The 19,294-nt window shown below is 46.3% G+C and overlaps 1 protein-coding gene across 1 annotated transcript in view; it reads right to left on the bottom strand.

Moving 5' to 3' along the window:
• The window catches only part of VWA3A (von Willebrand factor A domain containing 3A), a gene marked incomplete at both ends in the record, with an annotated part of 66,152 nt that extends 52,239 nt beyond the window's left edge, over positions 1-13,913 (bottom strand). The window contains 1 exon segment of the mRNA XM_079789109.1: positions 13,791-13,913. Coding sequence (XP_079645235.1) covers positions 13,791-13,913 — 123 coding nt within the window.
• Between the last annotated feature and the right edge of the window lie 5,381 nt (positions 13,914-19,294).

Here is a 19,294-nt window from a genome sequence, read left to right as displayed (position 1 = left end):
CCCACTGGGCCGAGCAGCACCAGCAGGTGGGCCATGGTGTGCAGTGAGGCGCTGGACTGCCAACCGGAGAGGAAGGGAGCCAGGAGGGCAAGGCCCTGCACCAACCAGAGCCCCGAGCAGCGTGGGTGGGGCCAGAGCTGGAAACCCTGGGGGAGTGGGCAGGGCACCTTTTCGGCCTTGGCCTTGGAATTCTGTGGGCAACCAGTATAGTCAGCCCCACTTCAAGAGAGAGGACGTGGTGTAAAGTGGCAAGGCCACAGGAGGGATGGGAAATGCTGTGGCCGTCTTCGGGAAACACAGCTGCCATGGTCTCAGTAACTATGAGCAGATAATCTTTGGTCTCCGTTCTACAGAAGAGGAAGCTGAGACTCAAATAAGGGAGCCAAAGGGACTCAAAGGGTGATGCAGCACCTCACCCCCTTCTCAGACCTGACCCTGTGCAGCTTTGTTTTTGTTGAAAGTAGAGGATCCAAAATGTTTTCAGATCTTTGCTATTTTAGGCAGGAAAGAATTTAGCACAGGGAATTGGTGCTTGGGAAATCATCGGAAAGCTGGAGGAGTGGGTATTAGGCTGCCCCCCCAGGAAAGACCCCCTGCCTAGCGGGAGCAGCTGCCCCCTCAGCCACAACTGAATTCTAGGACACTCTGGCACAGCTGTGACCCAGGGATCAGGAAAAGCTGCCCCCACAAGTGCCCCCGAGCTTCCACAAAAAAGGTCACTGGGCACTGCCTCTGCCACAGCTGCCTGTGCACAGCCTGGATTCCGCTGCAGGAAACCTCCACATCTCTGCAAACATGACACCAGCAGCAAACAGCCCAAAGCACGGGAGGATGCCTCTGCCCTACTTCTGCCGTCAAAATATTGTGCAAGTGCATCCAATCGGCAGAAACGAATTCATATCCAGAAACCTAGCTGCAAAGGAGTTTGGGCAATTTCAGACTTTCATCTAGGAGTGAGATCTTGCCAATGTACCTCATGTGCCTGGTATTGATAAAAATGGGGCCTGGCTGGTGGGGCTCAGTGGTTGAGCATCCATCTATGAACCAGGAGGTCACGATATGATTCCTGGCCAGATTTCAGGCTTGATCCTCAGTGGGGGCATGCAGGAGGCAGCTGATCAATGATTCTCATCATTGATGTTTCTATCTATGTCTTCCTCTCCCTTCCTCTGAAATCAATAAATATTTTTTTAAATGGGGTCATGCTGTAATATGTGTTATAACGAGTTTTTCACTTCATAGATCACTAATGTTTTTCCTGTTAAAACCATACTTCGAGAACAGTATTTATTTATCATTCATTTTAATTGATCTCAGAGAGAAGAAGGGAGAGAGAGAGAAACATTGCTCCATTGTTTCCTGCACTCACTAGACTGGGTATTGAATCTGCACCTGGGCATGTGCCCTGACTGCCAATCAATCCACCACTTTATGGTGTATGGGACGATGCTATGCTGGTACCCTGACCCCAAATTCCAGCCTCCAGAACTGTGAGGAAATAGATTTCTGTTGTTTAAGCCACACAAATTTATGGTATTTTGTTATGGCTATCTGAGCTGACTAATCCTATATAATAAAAGCCCAGTGACTGAATGGCAGAATGACTGGAACGACCAGAACAACCGTGGCCCCTCGCCTCAGCTGGCCCTGCCCCAAATCGGTCCCCATCGGGGCGGGCCGACTGAACCCCACCAGTGCACAAATTTGTGCACTGGGCCTCTAGTATTAGTATATCTAGCAAGGCTATCATTCAAAATAGATGGTGAAATAATGAGCTTTCCAGACAAAAAAGTCTAAAAGAGTTTATCACCATCAAACCAGCACTTCAAGAAATGCTAAATGGACTGCTGTAATGAGAAGAAGAAAGAGAGAGCATAGGCATACAGAATTAAAATGCCAATAAATAAGTACCTATCAATAATAACCTTAAATGTAAATGGACTAAATGCTTCAATCAAAAGACACAGGGTAGCTGAATTGATACAAAAACATGACCCAATTATATGCTGTCTACAAGAGACTTACCTCAGAACAAAAGACTCACACAGGATGAAAGTGAAGGGATGGAAAAAAATTTTCCATGCCAATAGAAAGAAAAAATAGCTGGAGTAGCAATATTCATATCTGACAAAATAGACTTCATAATGAAGGCCATCACAAGAGACAACAAAGGTCACTACCTAATACTAAAGAGATCAATCCAACAAGAGGATATAACCCTGGTAAACATATATGCACCCAATATAGGAGCACCAAAATATATTTAAAAACTTCTGGAGGAATTTAAGGGAGAGATCCACAGCAATACAGTCATAGTAGGGGACTTTAACACCCCTACTTGACTTCACTGAAGAGATCTTCCAGACAAAAAAATTAATAAGGAAAAAGTTACTCTAAATGACACCCTGGATCAAATGGATTTAGTTGACATTTATAGAACATTTCACCCCAAAGCTGCAGAATATACATTCTTCTCAAGTTGACATGGATCATTCTCAAAGATACACCACATGTTAGGACACAAAACAAGTCTCTACAAGTTCAAGAAGACTGAAATCATATCAAGCATCTTCTCAGATCACAATGGAATGAAATTAAAACACCCCAAAACATTTAAACACATGGAGGCTAAATAGCATGTTATTAAACAATGGATGAGTTGCCAATAAGATTAAGAAAGTAAAAAAAAAAAAACTTCCTGGAAACAAATTAAAATGAACATACAACAAACCAAAATCTCTGGGACACAACTAAAGCAGTCCTGAGAGAGAAGTTCATAGCACTACAGGTCTACCTCAAAAATAAGAAAAATTATTAATAAACTATCCAACCCTACAACTTAAAGAATTAGAAAGAGAACAGCAAGAAAAGCCCAGAGTAAGTAGAAGGAAGAAAATAATAAATATTAGAGCAGAAATAAATTGATTGGCAGGAGGCAGCTGATCAATGATTCTCTCTCATCATTGATGTTTCTATCTCCCTCTCACTTCCTCTCTGAAATCAATAAAAAATGTATTTAAAAATTTTAAAAAGTCCACTGAAACACAGAGCTGATCTTTTAAACTATAAACAAGATTGATGAACTATTAGCCAGACTCTCAAGAAACAAAGAGAGATGACCCAAATAAACAAAATCAGAAATGAAAGCAGAGAAATAACACTGACACCACAGAAATACAAAGGATTATAAGAAAATACTATGAATAACTATATGCCAACAAGCTGGACAATGTGGATGAAATGGACAAATTCCTAGAAAAACAATCTCCCAAAACGGAATCAGGAAGAATCAGAAAACCTGAATAACTGCTGATGAAATTGAAGCACTAATGAAAAACAACAACCCAGCAAACAAAAGCCCTGGTTCAGATGGCTTCACAGGGGAGTTTTACCAAATATTCAAAGAAGAACCAATACATATACTTCTCAAATTATTCCAAAAAATCCAAGAGGAAGGAACACTTCCAACTTCTTTTTATGAGGCCAGCATTATCCTAATACAAAACCAGAAAAAGACACTACAAAGAAAGAAAATTACAGGCCAATATTCCTGATGAACATGGACACTAAAATCCTCAACAACATATTAGCAAATCGGATCCAGCAATATATTAAAAAGATCATACACCATGACCAAGTGGGCTTTATTCTAGGGAGGCAAGGCTGGTACAATGTCCGCAAATAAATAATTGTGATACATCATATAAATTAAAAGATAAAAACCATATGATCATATTAATAGATGTAGAAAAAGCATTTGACAAAATCCAGCACCCTTTTTGATAACAACTCTCAGCAAATTGAGAATAGAGGGATGAGACCTCAACATAATAAAGGCCATATATGACAAACCTACAGCAAACATCATACTCAATGGGATAAAACTAAAACGATTTCCCCTAGCCCTGGCTGGTTTGACTCAGTGAATAGAGCGTTGGCCCGCAGACTGAAGGGTCTTGGGTTCAATTCTGGTCAAGGGCACATGCCCAAGTTGTGGGCTTGATCCCCAGTAGGGGCCATGCAGGAGGCAGCCGATCAGTGATTCTCTCTTATCATTGATGTTTCTAGCTCTCTCTCCCTCTCCTTTACTCTCTGAAATTAATAAAAATGTGTAAAAACTTAAAAACACACACACACATAAAACTATTTCCCCTAAAAACAGGAACAAGACAAGGATGTCGGCTTACACCACTCTTATTCAACACTAGATGCCTGGTGCATAAAATTCATGGATGGGGTCGGGGGGTGGGTGTCCCTCAGCCTGGCCTGCACCCTCTCCAATCTGGGACCCCTAGAGGGATCGGGCCTAAATGGGCAGTCAGACATCTCTCTCACAATCTGGGACTGGTGGCTCCTAACTGCTCGCCTGCCTGCCTGCCTAATTGCCCCTAACCTCTTCTGCCTGACAGCCTGATTGCCCCCTAACCGCTCCCCTGCCGGCCTGATCACCCCCAACTGCCCTCCCCTGCAGGCCTGGTCCCCCACAACTGCCTTCTCCTGATGGCCTGATCTCACCCTCAACTGTCCTCCCCTGCCAGCCTGATGGCCCCTAACTTCCCTTCCCTGCCAACCTGGTCGCCCCCAACTGCCCTCCCCTGCAGGCCTGGTCCCCCACAACTGCCCTCCCTGCAGGCCTGGTCACTCCCAATTGCCCTCCCCTGCCAGCCATCTTGTGGCAGCCATCTTGTGGTGGCCATCTTTTGACAACATGAGGATGGCCATCTTGTGATGACATGAGGGCAGCCATCTTGTGATGATGTCATGTGACGCCACCTAGGCTTTTATTATATAGGATAGCATTGGAAGTCCTAGCCACAGCAATCAGAAAAAAAGAAGAGATAAAAGGCATCCAAATTGGAAAGGAGGAAGTGAAATTGTCAGTGCATGGAACATTGGCCTGCAGACTGAAGGGTCTCGTGTTTGATTCCAGCCAAGGTCATATGCCCAGGTTGTGGGCTCGATCCCCAATGGGGGGAGAGTGGGAGGCAGCTGGTCAGTGATTCTCTCTCTTGTTTCTATTTCTCTCTCCCTCTCTGAAATCAATAAAAATCCTAGATAATAAAAGGCTAATATGCAAATTGACCAAACAGTGGAATGACTAGTCACTAAGACATGCACTGACCACCAGGGGGCAAACGTTCAATGCAGAAGTTGCCCCCTGGTGGTCAGTACACTCCCACAGGGAGAGCACTGTTCAACCAGAAGCTGGGCTCATGGCTAGTGAGTGCTGCGGCAGTGGCGGGAACCTCTTCTGCTTCCACCTCCATGGCAGTGCTAAGGATGTCCAACTGACGGCTTAGGCCCCGGGGGAAGTGGGCCTAAGCCATCAATCAGACATCCCCCAAGGGCTCCTGGACTGTGAGAGGGCACAGGCTAGGCTGAGGGACCCCCCGAGTGCATGAATTTGGTGCACTGGGCCTCTAATATATATATATTACATGACACCCAAAAGACTCCACCAGGAAACTACCAGACTTAAAAAAAATAAATTTGGCAAGATAGCCAGATACAAAATCAATATCCAGAAATCGATGGCATTTTTATACACCAATAATGAACTCTCAGAAAGAGAAACTAAAAAAAGCAATCCCATTTACCATTGCAACAACAAAAATAAGATACCTAGTAATAAACTTAACCAAGGAGGTAAAAGATGGATACTTGTAAAATGAAAGGACATTGAAAAGAAATAGAGGAAGATACAAACAAATGGAAGCATATACCATGTTCATGGATTGGAAGAATTAATATAATTAAGATGTCTATACTACCCAAAGCAATCTATAGATTCAATACAATCCCTATTAAAATACCAATGGCATACTTCACAGAGCTAGGACAAATACTCCAAAAATTTATATGAAACCATTAATACCGCAAATAGCTGAAGTAATCTTGAGAAAGAAGAACAAAGTAAGAGGGATCACAATACCGGATATCAAACTATACTACAAAGCCATTATAACAAAAACAGCCTGTTACTGGCACAAGAACATGCATATAGACCAGAACAGAGACCACAGAAATTGATCCACACCATTATGGTCAATTAATACTTGACAAAGGAGGCAAGAACATACAATGGAGTAAAGACAGTCTCTTCAACAAATGGTGTTGGGAAAACTGGACAGACAGATGCAAAAAGATGAAACTAGCCCACCAACTAATACCATATATAAGAATAAACTCAAGATGAATAAAAGAATTAAATGTAAGGCATGAAACCATAATCATAGAGGAGAACATAGGCAGTAAAATCTCAGACATCTCTAGTAGCAATATGTTTCTAGATACATCTCCTAGGGTGCTGGTGGCAAATTCCAGCAGGTCATAATTATGCAAGAAGTTCGTCAGAAGGCTGATGGACACCTTCAGCAGGGCTGAATGTCTGCATATTATTGCCTGCTGACAGAGAGCTGAGGGCAGTTTCCCCAACCTGATGGTCCTTTATTGTTTACCAAACTTTACCTTTGACATGTATATCTGCTTTGCTAAAGGGAAAAATGTGGAAATAAAAAGCTGTGGGTCCAGACATTCGGAGAGCCCACTTCACTAGAAAGTGGAGCCTCCCCTGGCTCCGCCATGCCTCCCAAATTTATATTTCTTATCTAGTCTCTCAATTCACTTATATGCAGTCCTTCTCCAGATTCCTGAACCCTAGCTGTGGAAAGACTGCGGCACTACATAGGAAACTAAGGAGAAAACAAACAATGGGACTACATCAAAATAAAAAGCTTCTGCACAGCAAAAGAAACCACATCAAAATGAAAAGGGAACCCACTGTATGGGAGAACATATTTGCCAATGATACATCTGATAAGGTGTTAATATCCAAAATATATAAAGCACTCATACACCTCAACAAAAGGAAGACAAACAATCCAATTAAAAAATGGGCAGAAGACCTGAATAGACATTTCTCCCAAGAGGATATACAAATGGACAAGAGATATATGAAAAAATGCTCAAAGTCACTAACCATCAAAGAAATGCAAATTAAAGCCATAATGAGATATCACCCTACACCAGTCAGATGGCTATCTTCAAAAAACTGACAACAAGTGCTGGAGAGGATGTGGAGAAAAGGGAACACTAGTTCACTGCTGGTGGGAATGCAGATTGGTGCAGCCACTATGGAAAACAATATGGAATTTCCTCAAAAAATTAAATATGGAACTATTGTTTGACCCAGTGATCCCACTTCTGGGAACAAAACACCAATCAGAAGGAATGTTCATAGCAGTGTTGTTTACAATAGCTAAGAATTGGAAACAGCCCAAGTACCCATCAGTAGATGAATGGATAAAAAAAGCTGTGGGACATTTACACAATGGAATACTATGCAGCTATGAAAAAGAGGGGTTCTCTTACCCTTTGGGACAGCATGGATGGACCTGGAAAATATTATGCTAAGTGAAATAAGCCAAACTGAGAAAGACAAATATCACATGATCTCATTTATTTGTGGAATCTAATGAACAAAATGAATTGACCAACAAAATAAGACCTGAAGCATGGTGGCATGGAACAGACTGACATACCTCAATGTGGGATTGGGGGAACGAGAACAGATAAACCAAAGAACTTATATACTTCCTAGGGGCCTGGTGCATGGAATCGTGCACCGGTGGGGTTCCTTGGCCTGGCCTGCACCCTCTCGCAAGCTGGGACCCCTCGGAAGATGTCGGACTGCTGGTTTCAGCCCTATCCCCACAGGCCAGGCCGAGGGACCCCACTGGTGCACAGATTTGTATGCATATAAGATCTTTGGTTAATCTCTTCTCCCCCCTCCTCCCCACTTCCCTCTAAGATTCATTGGTCTCTTCCATGTTTCCATGCCTGTGCGTTGAGCATCTGCCCCCTAGTGGTCAGTGCACATCATAGCTACCGGTTGAATGGTTGCTTAGGCTAATCCTACCTAATAATAGACAAATATGCAAATTGACCATACACCCGACACACCCACAAGCCACGCCCACAAGCCAATCAGAGCGAGCATGCAAATTAACCCAAACCAAGATGGCTACAGCCACAAAGAGCAAGGTTTCCTAGGTAACAGAGGAAGCCAAGCTTTCTGCCTGCCCTTGCCAGGCCTAAGCCTCCACTCAAACTACAAAGTTTCAATTATAGAAGGTAAACAAATTCAAACAAATGGCGGCAGAATAGAGCTTGAGAGAGCAGGCCAGGGCTGCCGCCAGCAACAGGGGAAGCAAAGCTTTCTGCACACCCTGGCCGGGCCCACCCACTTAAGGCAACAAAGTTTCAATTATAACCCCAACAGAAATGGCTGCCGGTCTCGGGGGGAGCCCCAGGCTTGGCTCCGCTCCAGGCTACAAAGTTTCAATTGTAGAAGGAAAATAAATTCCAGATACCAGGGCCTCTGCTTGCGTTGCCAGGGGGCGTGGCCGGCCTGCAAACCACCACAGGCCCCTCGCTCAGGCCGCCCCATGCCCCAAGGGAACCCCCACCTGATCCAGGACACCCTTCAGGGCAAACCAGCTGGCTCCCACCCCTGTACCAGGCCTCTATCCTATCTAATAAAAGAGTAATATACAGATTGATCATCACTGCAACACACAATATAGCTGCCCCCATGTGGTCAAAGATCCTGCCCCCATGTGGACACAAGATGGACACCACTTAAGATGGCCAGCAGGAGAGGGCAGTTGGGAGGCACCCAGCCTGCAAGGGAGGACAGTTGAGAAGGACCAGGCCTGCAAGGGAGGGCAGTTGGAGGTGATCAACCCTGCAGGAGAGGGCAGTTAGGGGTGACCAGGCCGGCAGAGGAGGGAAGTTGGGGGCAAACAGGTTGGCAGCAGAGTGGTTAGGGGGGTGATCAGGCTGGCAGGCAGAAGCGGTTAGGGGCAATCAGGAAGGCAGGCAGGCAAGCAGTTGGGAGCCAGCAGTCCTGGATTGTGAGAGGGCAGTCGGACATCCCTTGAGGGGTCCCATATTGGCGAGGGTACAGGCTGGGCTGAGGGACAACCCCCCCTCCATGCACGAATTTCGTGCACCGGGCCTCTAGTATATATATATATATATATATATATATATATATATATATATATATACTATATATATGCATAGCCCATGGACACAGGCAATAGGGTAGTGAAGACCTGGAGGGGGTGTGTGTAGGAGCTGGGAGGACGGGGGTAAGAGAGGAGCCTGGAAGATATCTGTAATACTATCAACAATAAAAAATACATTAAAAAAAATCTCCCAGCAAATGAAAGCCCTGGTCCAGATGGCTTCATAGGAGAGTTTTACTAAACATTCAAAGAAGAACTAATACTATTCCAAAAACTCCAAGAGGAAGGAACACTTCCAACTTCTTTTTATGAGGCCAGCATTATCCTATATAATAAAGAGCTAATATACTAATTAGACCGAACAGCTGAACATCCTTCCAGAAGACCTTCCAGACGAAGGGCCGGCCGAGGCTGCAAGGGGCTGCAAGGGCCGGTCGAGGCACCCAGGGCTGTGAGGACCAACCCCCTTGCATGAATTTCATGTATCGGGCCTCTAGTTCTAATGTAAAACCTGAAAAAGACACTACAAAGAAAGAAAATTACAGGCCAATATCCCTGATGAACATAGATGCCAAAATCCTCAACAACATATTAGCAAATCGAATCCCCCAATATATTAAAAAGATCATACACCATAACCAAGTGGTCTTTATTCCAGGGATGTAAGGCTAGTACAATATTCTCAAGTCAATAAACGTGTTACACCACATCAACAAATTGAAAGACAAAAACCACATGATCATATCAATAGATGCAGAAAAAGCATTCGACAAAATCCAATACCCATTTTTGATAAAAACTCTCAGCAAACTGGGACTAGAGGGATCATACCTCAACACAATGAAGGCCATATATGACAAACCTATAGTAAGCACACATCATACTCAATGGGGAAAAACTAAAACCACTTCCCCTAAGAACAGGAACAAGACAGGGATGCCTGTTTTTACTTCTCTTATTCAACATAGTACTAGAAGTGCTAGCCACAGTGATCAGACAAGAAGAAATAAAAGGCATCTAAATTGCAAAGGAGGAAGTAAAACTCTCATTATTCGCAGATGACATGATATTGTACATAGAAAATCCTAAAGAATCCACCAAAAACTACTGGATTTAATAAATGAATTTGGCAATGTAGCAGGATATAAAATTAATACCTAGAAATCAATGACATTTTTATACACCAATAATGAATTCTCAGAAACAGAAACTAAACAAACAATCCCATTTACCATTGGGGGGGAAAAAAGTATGGTACTTAGGAATAAACTTAACCAAGGAACTAAAAGACTTGTACTTTGAAAACTATAAGATGTTGAAAAAGAGACAGAGGAAGATATAAACAAGTGGAAGAATATACCATGTTCGTGGATTGGCAGAACTAACATCATTAAAATGTCCATACTATCCAAAGCAATCTACAGATTCAATGCAATCCCTATTCAAATACCAATGGCGTATTTCACAGATCTAGAACAAACTCTCCAAAAATTTATATGGAACCAAAAGACCCCGAATAGCTGCAGAAATCTTGAGAAAGAAGAACAGAATTGCAGGGATCACAATACCAGATATCAAGTTATACTACAAAGCCATCGTAATCAAAACAGTCTGGTACTGGCACAAGAACAGGCATATAGATCAATGGAACAGAAAAGAGACACAGAAATCGACCCAAGCCATTATGCTCAATTAATATTTGGCAAAGAAGGCAAGAGCATACAATGGAATCAAGACAGTCTCTTCACTAAATGGTGTTGGGAAAATTGGACAGCTACATGCAAAAAAATGAAACTAGGCCGTCAACTTACACCATATACAAGATAAACTCAAAATGAATAAAAGACTTAAATGTAACTTGTGGAGCCATAAAAATCCTAGAAGAAACCATAGCCAGCAAAATCTCAGCCATCTCTTGTAGCAATATGTTTGTGGATACATCTTTTAAGGCAAGGGAAACTAAGGAGAAAATTAAAAAATGGGACTACATCAAAATAAAAAGCTTCTGCACAGCAAAAGAAACCAGCAACAAAATGAAAAGGAGATCACTATATGGGGGAACATATTTGCCAATGATACATCTGATAAAGGGTTAATATCCAAAATATTTAAGGAACTCATACAACTTAATAAAAGGAACATACATAACCCTATTTAAAAATGGGCAAAGGAGCCCTATGTGGTTTGGCTCAGTGGATAGAGCGTTGGCCTGCAGAATGAAGGGTCCCAGGTTTGATTCCGGTCATGGGTACTTGCCCGGGTTGCAGGCTCCATCCCCAGTACCAGGTGTGCAGGAGGCAGCCAATCAATGATTCTCTCATCATGACGTTTCTCTCTCTCTCTCTCTCTCTCTCTCTCTCTCTTTCTACCTCTCTCTCTCTCTCTCTGAAATCAATTTAAAAAAATGGGCAAAGGACAAGTGGACATACAGATGGCCAAGAGACTTATGCAAAAATGCTCAAAGTCACTGATCATCAGAGGGATGCAAATTAAAATGACAATGAGGTACCATCTCACACCTGTCAGAATGGCTACCATCAACAAATCAACAAACGACAAGTGCTGGAGAGGATGTGGAGAGAAGGGAACCCTTGTGCACTGCTGGTGGGAATGCAGACTGGTGCAGCCACTGTGGAGAACAGTACAGAGTTTCTTCAAAAAAATAAAAATGGAACTGCCCTTTGACCCAGTGATCCCACTTTTAGTAATATACCCTAAGAATCCTGAAACACCAGTCAGAAAGGATGTATGCACCCCTATGTTCATAGCAACACAAATAACAATAGCTAAGATCTGGAAACAGCCCAAGTGCCCATCAGTAGATGTATGGATAAAAAGTTGTGGTACATTTATACCATGGAATACTATGCAGAAGTAAAAAAGAAGGCTCTCTTACCCTTTGAGACAGCATGGAGGGACCTGGAGAGTATCATGCTAAGTGAAATAAGCCAGTCAGAGAAACACAAATATCACATGGTCTCATTCATGTGTGGTATCTAATGAACAAAATTAACTGATGAACAAAATAGATCCAGGGACATGGAAGCATGGAGCAGACTGTGGAATCCCAGAGGGAAGGCGGGGGAGGGTGGGTGGGTGGGAAGAGATCAACCAAAGAACTTGTATGCATATGTGCATAACCCACAGACACAGCCAATAGGGTTGTGAAGGCCTGGGGTGGGGCGGGGGCTAGAAGGCGTCAATGGGGGGGGTGGGGAGGGGACATATGTAATACTTTCAACAATAAATATTTAATTTAAAGAAGAAAACATCAGAAGGGGCTGGGCACCTGTGGAACTGCAGCTGCAGCGGCTTTGGAGAAAGCTGGCGGAAAGGTGGAACCGTGATTGGGACCAAGGGGGAGAAATACCCTGGCCTCTTCCTTTCTCCTGCCTTCCCGTCTCTCACCGGGGCATGCCATTGGCCAAACCCAGACCGAAGCCAGCAGCTGAGAGACTGAGAAATGCAACCTGAGGGGTCAGAGAGGTGAAGAGAAATGGGCTCAGGGAGGTTAAGCAAGTTTCTCTTGTAATGCAGCCTGTAAGTAGCTGTCTCAGCCCGTCTGATCCTGGACCCCGGTTCCGTCCACACAGTGTGCAGTCCCGGGCTTCTTACATCTCCAGGTCCCACTCCTGGAGTCCGTGCAGGCGGTCGGCCTCTCACCCCTGCAGTATTCTCGCCAAGAGTGGAACTTCCAGGGACATCCCACCCGCAGGGGTCACACAGGCCGAGCCTCGCACTCTGAGAGGTTACAAAACGGTAAGCCTCAGAGTGAAGAGTGAAAGTCACACTGTGTTTTCACTCACTGGCCTCACGAATGACTATCAATTAAATAATCTCCTTTCTTTACTGAGTTATGCTCCAGGCTCTATACACTGGGAACAGAGATTCTGGTGTGAAAGGCTGAAAGCTAATTTTCTTTAATATACAATGGAACTTAAAATCTGAAAGCCAAAATTATTAAAAACAAAACAAAAACAAATAAATAAATAATCAAAAAGTACTTGAAGGTTCACTCAAATACATTCTGGACTTTGACCGTAGGGCACAGCGACTGTATTTTTAAGGAGCATAACTTTAAAATGGGAAGATGGCTCACACATTGAGGGTCAGCCTAAAACCACAGTCCTGGTTATCCTAACGGTTAATTTTCTGCCATAACTCTCTTGCTCCAATAGCAGTTGGTGACACTGCCTTTTAGATCTAGATTTTTAATAAATATATATATTTTATTTATTTTTTACAGAGAGGAAGGGAGAGGGATAGAGAGTTAGAAACATCGATGAGAGAGAAACATCGATCATCTGCCTCTTGCACACCTCCTACTGGGGATGTGCCCGCAACCAAGGTACATGCCCTTGACCGGAATCGAACCCGGGACCCTTCAGTCCGCAGGCCGACGCTCTATCCACTGAGCCAAACCGGTTAGGGCTAGCTCTAGGTTTTAGAGAATTCTAAAAAACCCAGATCTCAGGAGGGGAAATTTGGAATTCAATTCCTTCGACTTCAGGCTCTGGTCACATGGACAGTGCTCTTCACACGCGCTGGGCATTCCATGGCACGCCCATGCGAACTCAGTGCCTGCGGACAGCCAGTCTCCAGTCGTGTCTAAAGGCGGGAGACAGAGTGAATGCTTCACTCATCTTCGGCCCTGGGATCCGACGAGAAGAGACGGAACTCTCAGAGTCGGACACAGTCTGCACTCCCTCACCAGGACCTGCTAACACTGTGACTCCGTGAAAGCACGAAGGTCCTTACCAGTAAGTCCTGTGTCTGGTTAATGTGTGTGACCAGCAGGCCGTTGTCTGGGTGCCGGCCCAGTCCTCGGACGTCCTCCTGGCTCAGCTGCTTCTTTGGATCCCTGTCCGTGCTCCTCTTCATGCTGCGGAACAGGGACTCGATCAGGGCCCGGCCCGGACCGCCACCCCCGCTGGCAGTGCCTCGGGGAGCAGTTCCTTTCTGTCTAGTCACTGGGGAGGGTTCCCATCGGGCCCTGACAACACGGAGCCAGGCTCCTGGGGACGTCTGTCCTGTGGTTCCGGTGGGAACGGAAGCCTGAGGCCTGAGCCAGTGCAGCGGCCACTCACCCGCCTCACTTCAGGGCGGTGTGCCCCTCCGGCCCCCAGGAGCAGGATATTACTATTGTTTGCATTTACAAAATCCGAGAGGCTGCGTCCCAGGAATTTCCCCGATGTTGTCATCTTAACCTTGTTATCATGACTAGTGTGTGTAGCCATTATAGAAACACCCAATGTTTTATTACGAAAACACTCATTGTTTTATTAGAAAAACGCCCAATGCTTATTTTCCTAGGGAGGAAAAGTCTTTGGTAACTTAAAACGTTGGAGTTTGCTGGGTTAAATAGTAAAAATTATTAAATACCTAGGTATTTTGAAATAACAGGATATTGAAATATTAATCTGTTTGCCTACTTTTGGATTTTTATTAGAGAATCTAGAAGATAGGTTTGAATCTATTAATGAATATGTTGTGTATTTTATTTGAATTATATCTCTTAAAAATGTGAATGTATTGCTAATCTGAGAAATGTTAAGTACTTACTTGTCATCTAAAATTTAAGGTTCTAAGAGTAAAAAATTCTAACTAAGAGGAAAAAATTGTATGGTTTTACTAATAGAAGGCACGAGGTAAGGCAATGCATAGACAACAGCCTCGGTGGCATCGATATGCAGTTGAACTCTCCTTTAATCCACCCGATAAACACTTACCAAACACCTACAAGGCATCGGGCTTTGTGCCAGGTGCTGAGGGTATAACGGTGAACAAGGTCACAAGGGTTTTTCAGTCCTGGCCCTTGTGACAATTTGGACCGGGTAATTCCTTGTGGTGACGCTGTCCTGTTGTCAACCTGCATCTCCACTGGGAGGCTGCAGGTGCCTGGCACATCCTGCCTATTGCATGCCAGCAGCACTCCACCCCCAAGGTGTGCCAGCCTGCAAGGCCTGTGGCGGGCCTGGCGTTGTCCCGGGGCACACTCCACCCCGTGGAGAGTCACTGAGCTAGACTTGTCCTTCTAGGGGGAGGACTGAGGTTAAAATGAACGACCTTCATCACAGATTTCGGAAAGGCTCTGAAGGAAGTAAACAGGATGGCAGGGTAGAGAATAATGAGGAAGGTGGTCAGTGAAGGCATCTCTTGAGCTTCAACCTTATTTTTAAACTACATATGTATTTTTAAATATATTTCATTGATTTTTTACAGAGAGGAAGGAGAGGGACAGAGAGTTAGAAACATTGATGAGAGAGAAACATCGATCAGCTGCCTCCTGCACACCTCCTACTGGGGATGTGCCCGCAACCAAGGTACATGCCCTTGACTAGAATTGAACCCAGGACCTTTCAGTCTGCAGGCCAAACGCTCTATCCACTGAGCCAAACTGGCTAGGGCTAAATATATTTTTATTGACTTCAGAGAGGAAGGAAGAGGGAGAGAGAAATAGAAACACCAATAATGAGAGGGGATCATTGGTCGGCTGCCTCTTGCACAAACCCTACCAGGGATGGAGCCCACAACCAGGGCATGTACCCTGACTGGGAATCGAACCATGACCTCCTGGTTCATAGATGGACGCTCAATCACTAAGCCATACTGGCTGAGCTAGACCTTCCTGAAGGATGAAAAGGAGGTGGCCATGTTAAGAGTATGGGGAAGGCTGCACGAGAAAGAGGCGACAGCAAGTGACCGTAGCGATTTTGAGAAGATGGGGAAGGAAATACTGAGATAAGACTGATCTTTTTCTCTGCGAACCACACCTGCACTCAGAGGGCTGAGCCACAGCCTCTCTCAGCTCGTTGACTCGGTGGTCCACACAGATCCAGGATTCTCTGGGCAGCATCGGAAGCAGGGAAAGCCTGTCCAGGGAAAAGCGGAGTTCGTGGCCACCGCCTGCCTGGCTTCCGTGGCCGCTCTCTTGGGGCTCCCTCCTCTCTCTCCGCCGCACCTTCTCCGTCTCCTATGCAGGCTCCTCCGCCACTACTGAGTGTCCCTCCAGGCGAATTCATGAACGTCCTCTTTTCCTGGGCAATCTTATCCTTGTCCATGGCTTCAACTATTACCTACACAACAATGACCCCAATTGGGTGTCCAAAGCCCAGGCCCACTGTGGCTCCAGACCCGGCTGTTCACTGACACTGGACATTTCCATCCGGAGAATGTCACATTCAACATGGCCAAGACCGATTCATACTCTGTACAAAGGAAGGCCATCTGTCCTCTTTCTATTATTTAGTTTGGAGAAAAGAATCACCACCATCTACCTCTGAGTCAGAAACCTAGGACTTGTTCTTGACCCCTCATGCCCCATGTCCAATCCCTCACCTGCTCTTGTCTGTCTCTCCACTCATCTGTCTCCACTGACATTTCTCTTGTCCAGGCCAGTCACCGCGGCCATAGACAACGTCACTAGCCCCTAACTGGCCTCCTTGTCTCCAATACGTTCTCCTTACAAAAGCTCAAGTGATCGTTTAAGGACACAAATCCAATGTCGTGCTTCTCTCTCCTGCTTAAAACTGTTCAAAGACTTCCCTTCACTTCTGGGAGGAAGAGTAAGATCCAGTGGCATCTGAGGCCTCGCATGGTCTGGCTGCGACCTGCCTACCTCTCCAGCTTTCCCACGGCACCACGGCTTTCCCTTCCATTCCCGGAGTGCTACAGTTCCTTTAAGCACAGGGCCTTTTGAAATACATATTTTTTTATTGATTTCAGAGAGGAATGGAGAGGGAGAGAGAGACAGAAACATCAATGATGATAATCATTCATCGGTTGCCTCCTGCCCACCCCATACTAGGGATCGAGCCCCAACCTGAGCACGTGCCCTTGACTGGAATCAAACCCGGGACCCTACATCTGCAGCCCAATGCTCTATCCACTGAGCCAAACCAGCCAGGGCTAACCACAGGGCCTTCTGATGTTCTTCTCCCAACCTACTCCTCGAAATTTCAGCTCAGATTTCACTTCCTTGGCAAGTCTTCCTGAGCATCTCCCTTCCCTGCAGGCTCCTTTGTGTTACAGAAACTCAGAGGAGGCGTCCCTTTCTTTAGAATGACACACTAGTGTGATTCCGAAGCATTGGTGTCTCTCTCTCCACTAGGTTGTAACTGACATGAGAGCAGGGACCACAGATGATAAATATTTGGGATGGGAGGTGAGGGGAGAGGAGGAGATTGTGAAACTGCCTTAGGGCTTAAATGTCTCATTACTGATCCCAAGCACTTGTGAGAACTGACTTCCCCTCCTGCTCTCAGCTCCCATGAGGTACCTGAGAGACCATGTTCTTTATCATTCCCAACCTTTTTGGCTTGAGTTAGCTCACTGGAGTTTCTGCTATTTGCAATAAAATATATATATATATATATATATTGGCAACTTCTAGCAAGTGAGAAACTCCCCGTGGAGACGCAGCTTGAACACGAGCGTGCCTTCCATGAAGTCATTCAATCGCCTAACGATGGTGTGGCAACTCGCTTTTCTCTTCTGGGTCTTGAATCCTTTACTTAGGGGGTGCTTTGTCTTTTGGGAAGTGCCAGGATAATGGGCATTGTCTCAAACAACACAGCTGGCTTCCCCTCAGTACGCACTGCTGGGAGACTTAGCGGCAGAGGAACGCTGCTGAAAAGTAACACCTCATAAAGGGTGGGCCCTCCTGGTCTCTGCTCCATTCCAGGGACAGGCTCCCCCTAGTGAGCTCAGAGGCCTGCAGGGCTGGATCCGGGGTGCCCTGTGTGGGCCGGTGGCGGAGAAGTGCAGCGTGTGTGCTTGGAAGAGCCCTGGACTTCTGTTTGTTCCTTTCTCTGCAGAATGGAAAGGGGATGACTCATCGCCCTGCCTACTTCAACCGGTCGCCAAGGGGACCCAGTAAGACGGAGACTGTGACAGGGCCCTGGAAGCTGCCGGGCACCAGGGAAACAGCACACTGGTGCTCTCCAAGCACCTCCTGACCGCGCACACTTACCGCGGCCCGGGAGCGGGAGCGCTGGCCGGGGAGGCCCAGGTGCAGGGAACACGGCCCCCCGCGGTGTCCAAGGAGACCTCACCAGGGAGGCCTGTTTTGAGCACCCACCTCAGAGCAGTGCCTACTTCCTTTAATCCCGCGCAGGCCCCATCAGCTAACGGTGTTTACTGTGTCTCCTCACAAACCCACGGGAGGTAAGCCCCGCGGGGACAGGGACTTAGGTTGGCAGCTAGAATGCTTTTGCAAAAAACAATGCCTAGATCATAGTAGCTCCCCCCAAACATTTGTTGAATAAATGGACTCAGGACAGGTCGAGTTTTGACAAGGGTGGGCCACCTCACTCGGGGGGATGATGACAGGAAGGGAACATGCAGAATGGACCTTGGTTAAGGGGAGGGAGCCCCGAGTGGGGGGTAAAAGGCGCCCAGCTAACTTCCTGTTGTGCCAACAGCTGCATCTCAGTCTCCTAAATGTTTATCCAAAAGAAAGCCACCCCGGGTTGGCGTTTTTTCACTGCCAAATAACCTCTCTTCTGCCACCCCCCCCCCACAACCCATTTTACATTCTGCTGCTGGACCGATCTTTCCAACATGCAGAACTGCTCGCCTTGCTGCCCGTCAGACCCAGCCATGGGGCCCCAGGCCCTGGGGGACCCCGGGAACCTGCTTTGCAGGTCTTCCCACTCCGTCAGGCTCTGGCCCTTGCTACCCCTCTACCTCCTCTCTCATCCTTACAGGGTCCCTGGCGCGCTTACGCATCCCTTGTTATTTATGCCTTTCTTTGCTCAAGTTGGAACAACTTTTAGAAATGTCCTTTGCCATTTCTGTTTGACAAGAAAACTCAGGGAGTCTCTCCTGAACCCCATTTGCTGCCCCCCCCCCAAGTCCCAGTGAGAAAATAGTGTTCTCCAATTGCCACCCACACCCCTCTTTCACAAGTTGGCAGTGTCCTTCCCCGACTAGCCTCTTACTTGTCACTGTAGCGCCCCCAGCACCTGGCACAGCGCCTGGCATGGAGGGTGCAGCTGCTTAAGGCCGGGGCTCCCCACACTTCCTCTCAGTCCAGACCTTAGCGCGCCCCCCCCCCCCCCCTCACTGACCGCCTCTGGCAGCCCCTGGCCTCACCTGACTGCCTCCATTCACGTCTCCATCTCCGGGAGAAGAGCCTGCAATCGCAGGACTCGGCTTCCGAGCCGCGGAACGGTGGGCGGGCCGGCCGGGAGGCGTCCGCTGGTCTCCAAGGTAACGGCGGCGCCGCAGCCGGAGGCGGGGCGGGGCGGGGCGGGGCCTGC

Source organism: Cnephaeus nilssonii (genome assembly GCF_951640355.1).
Source record: "Cnephaeus nilssonii genome assembly, chromosome: 2".
In the NCBI taxonomy this organism is placed as follows: Eukaryota; Metazoa; Chordata; class Mammalia; order Chiroptera; family Vespertilionidae; genus Cnephaeus; species Cnephaeus nilssonii.
The sequence above is the reverse complement of the archived record's forward strand: the minus strand, read 5'-3'. Positions and strand labels throughout refer to the sequence as shown.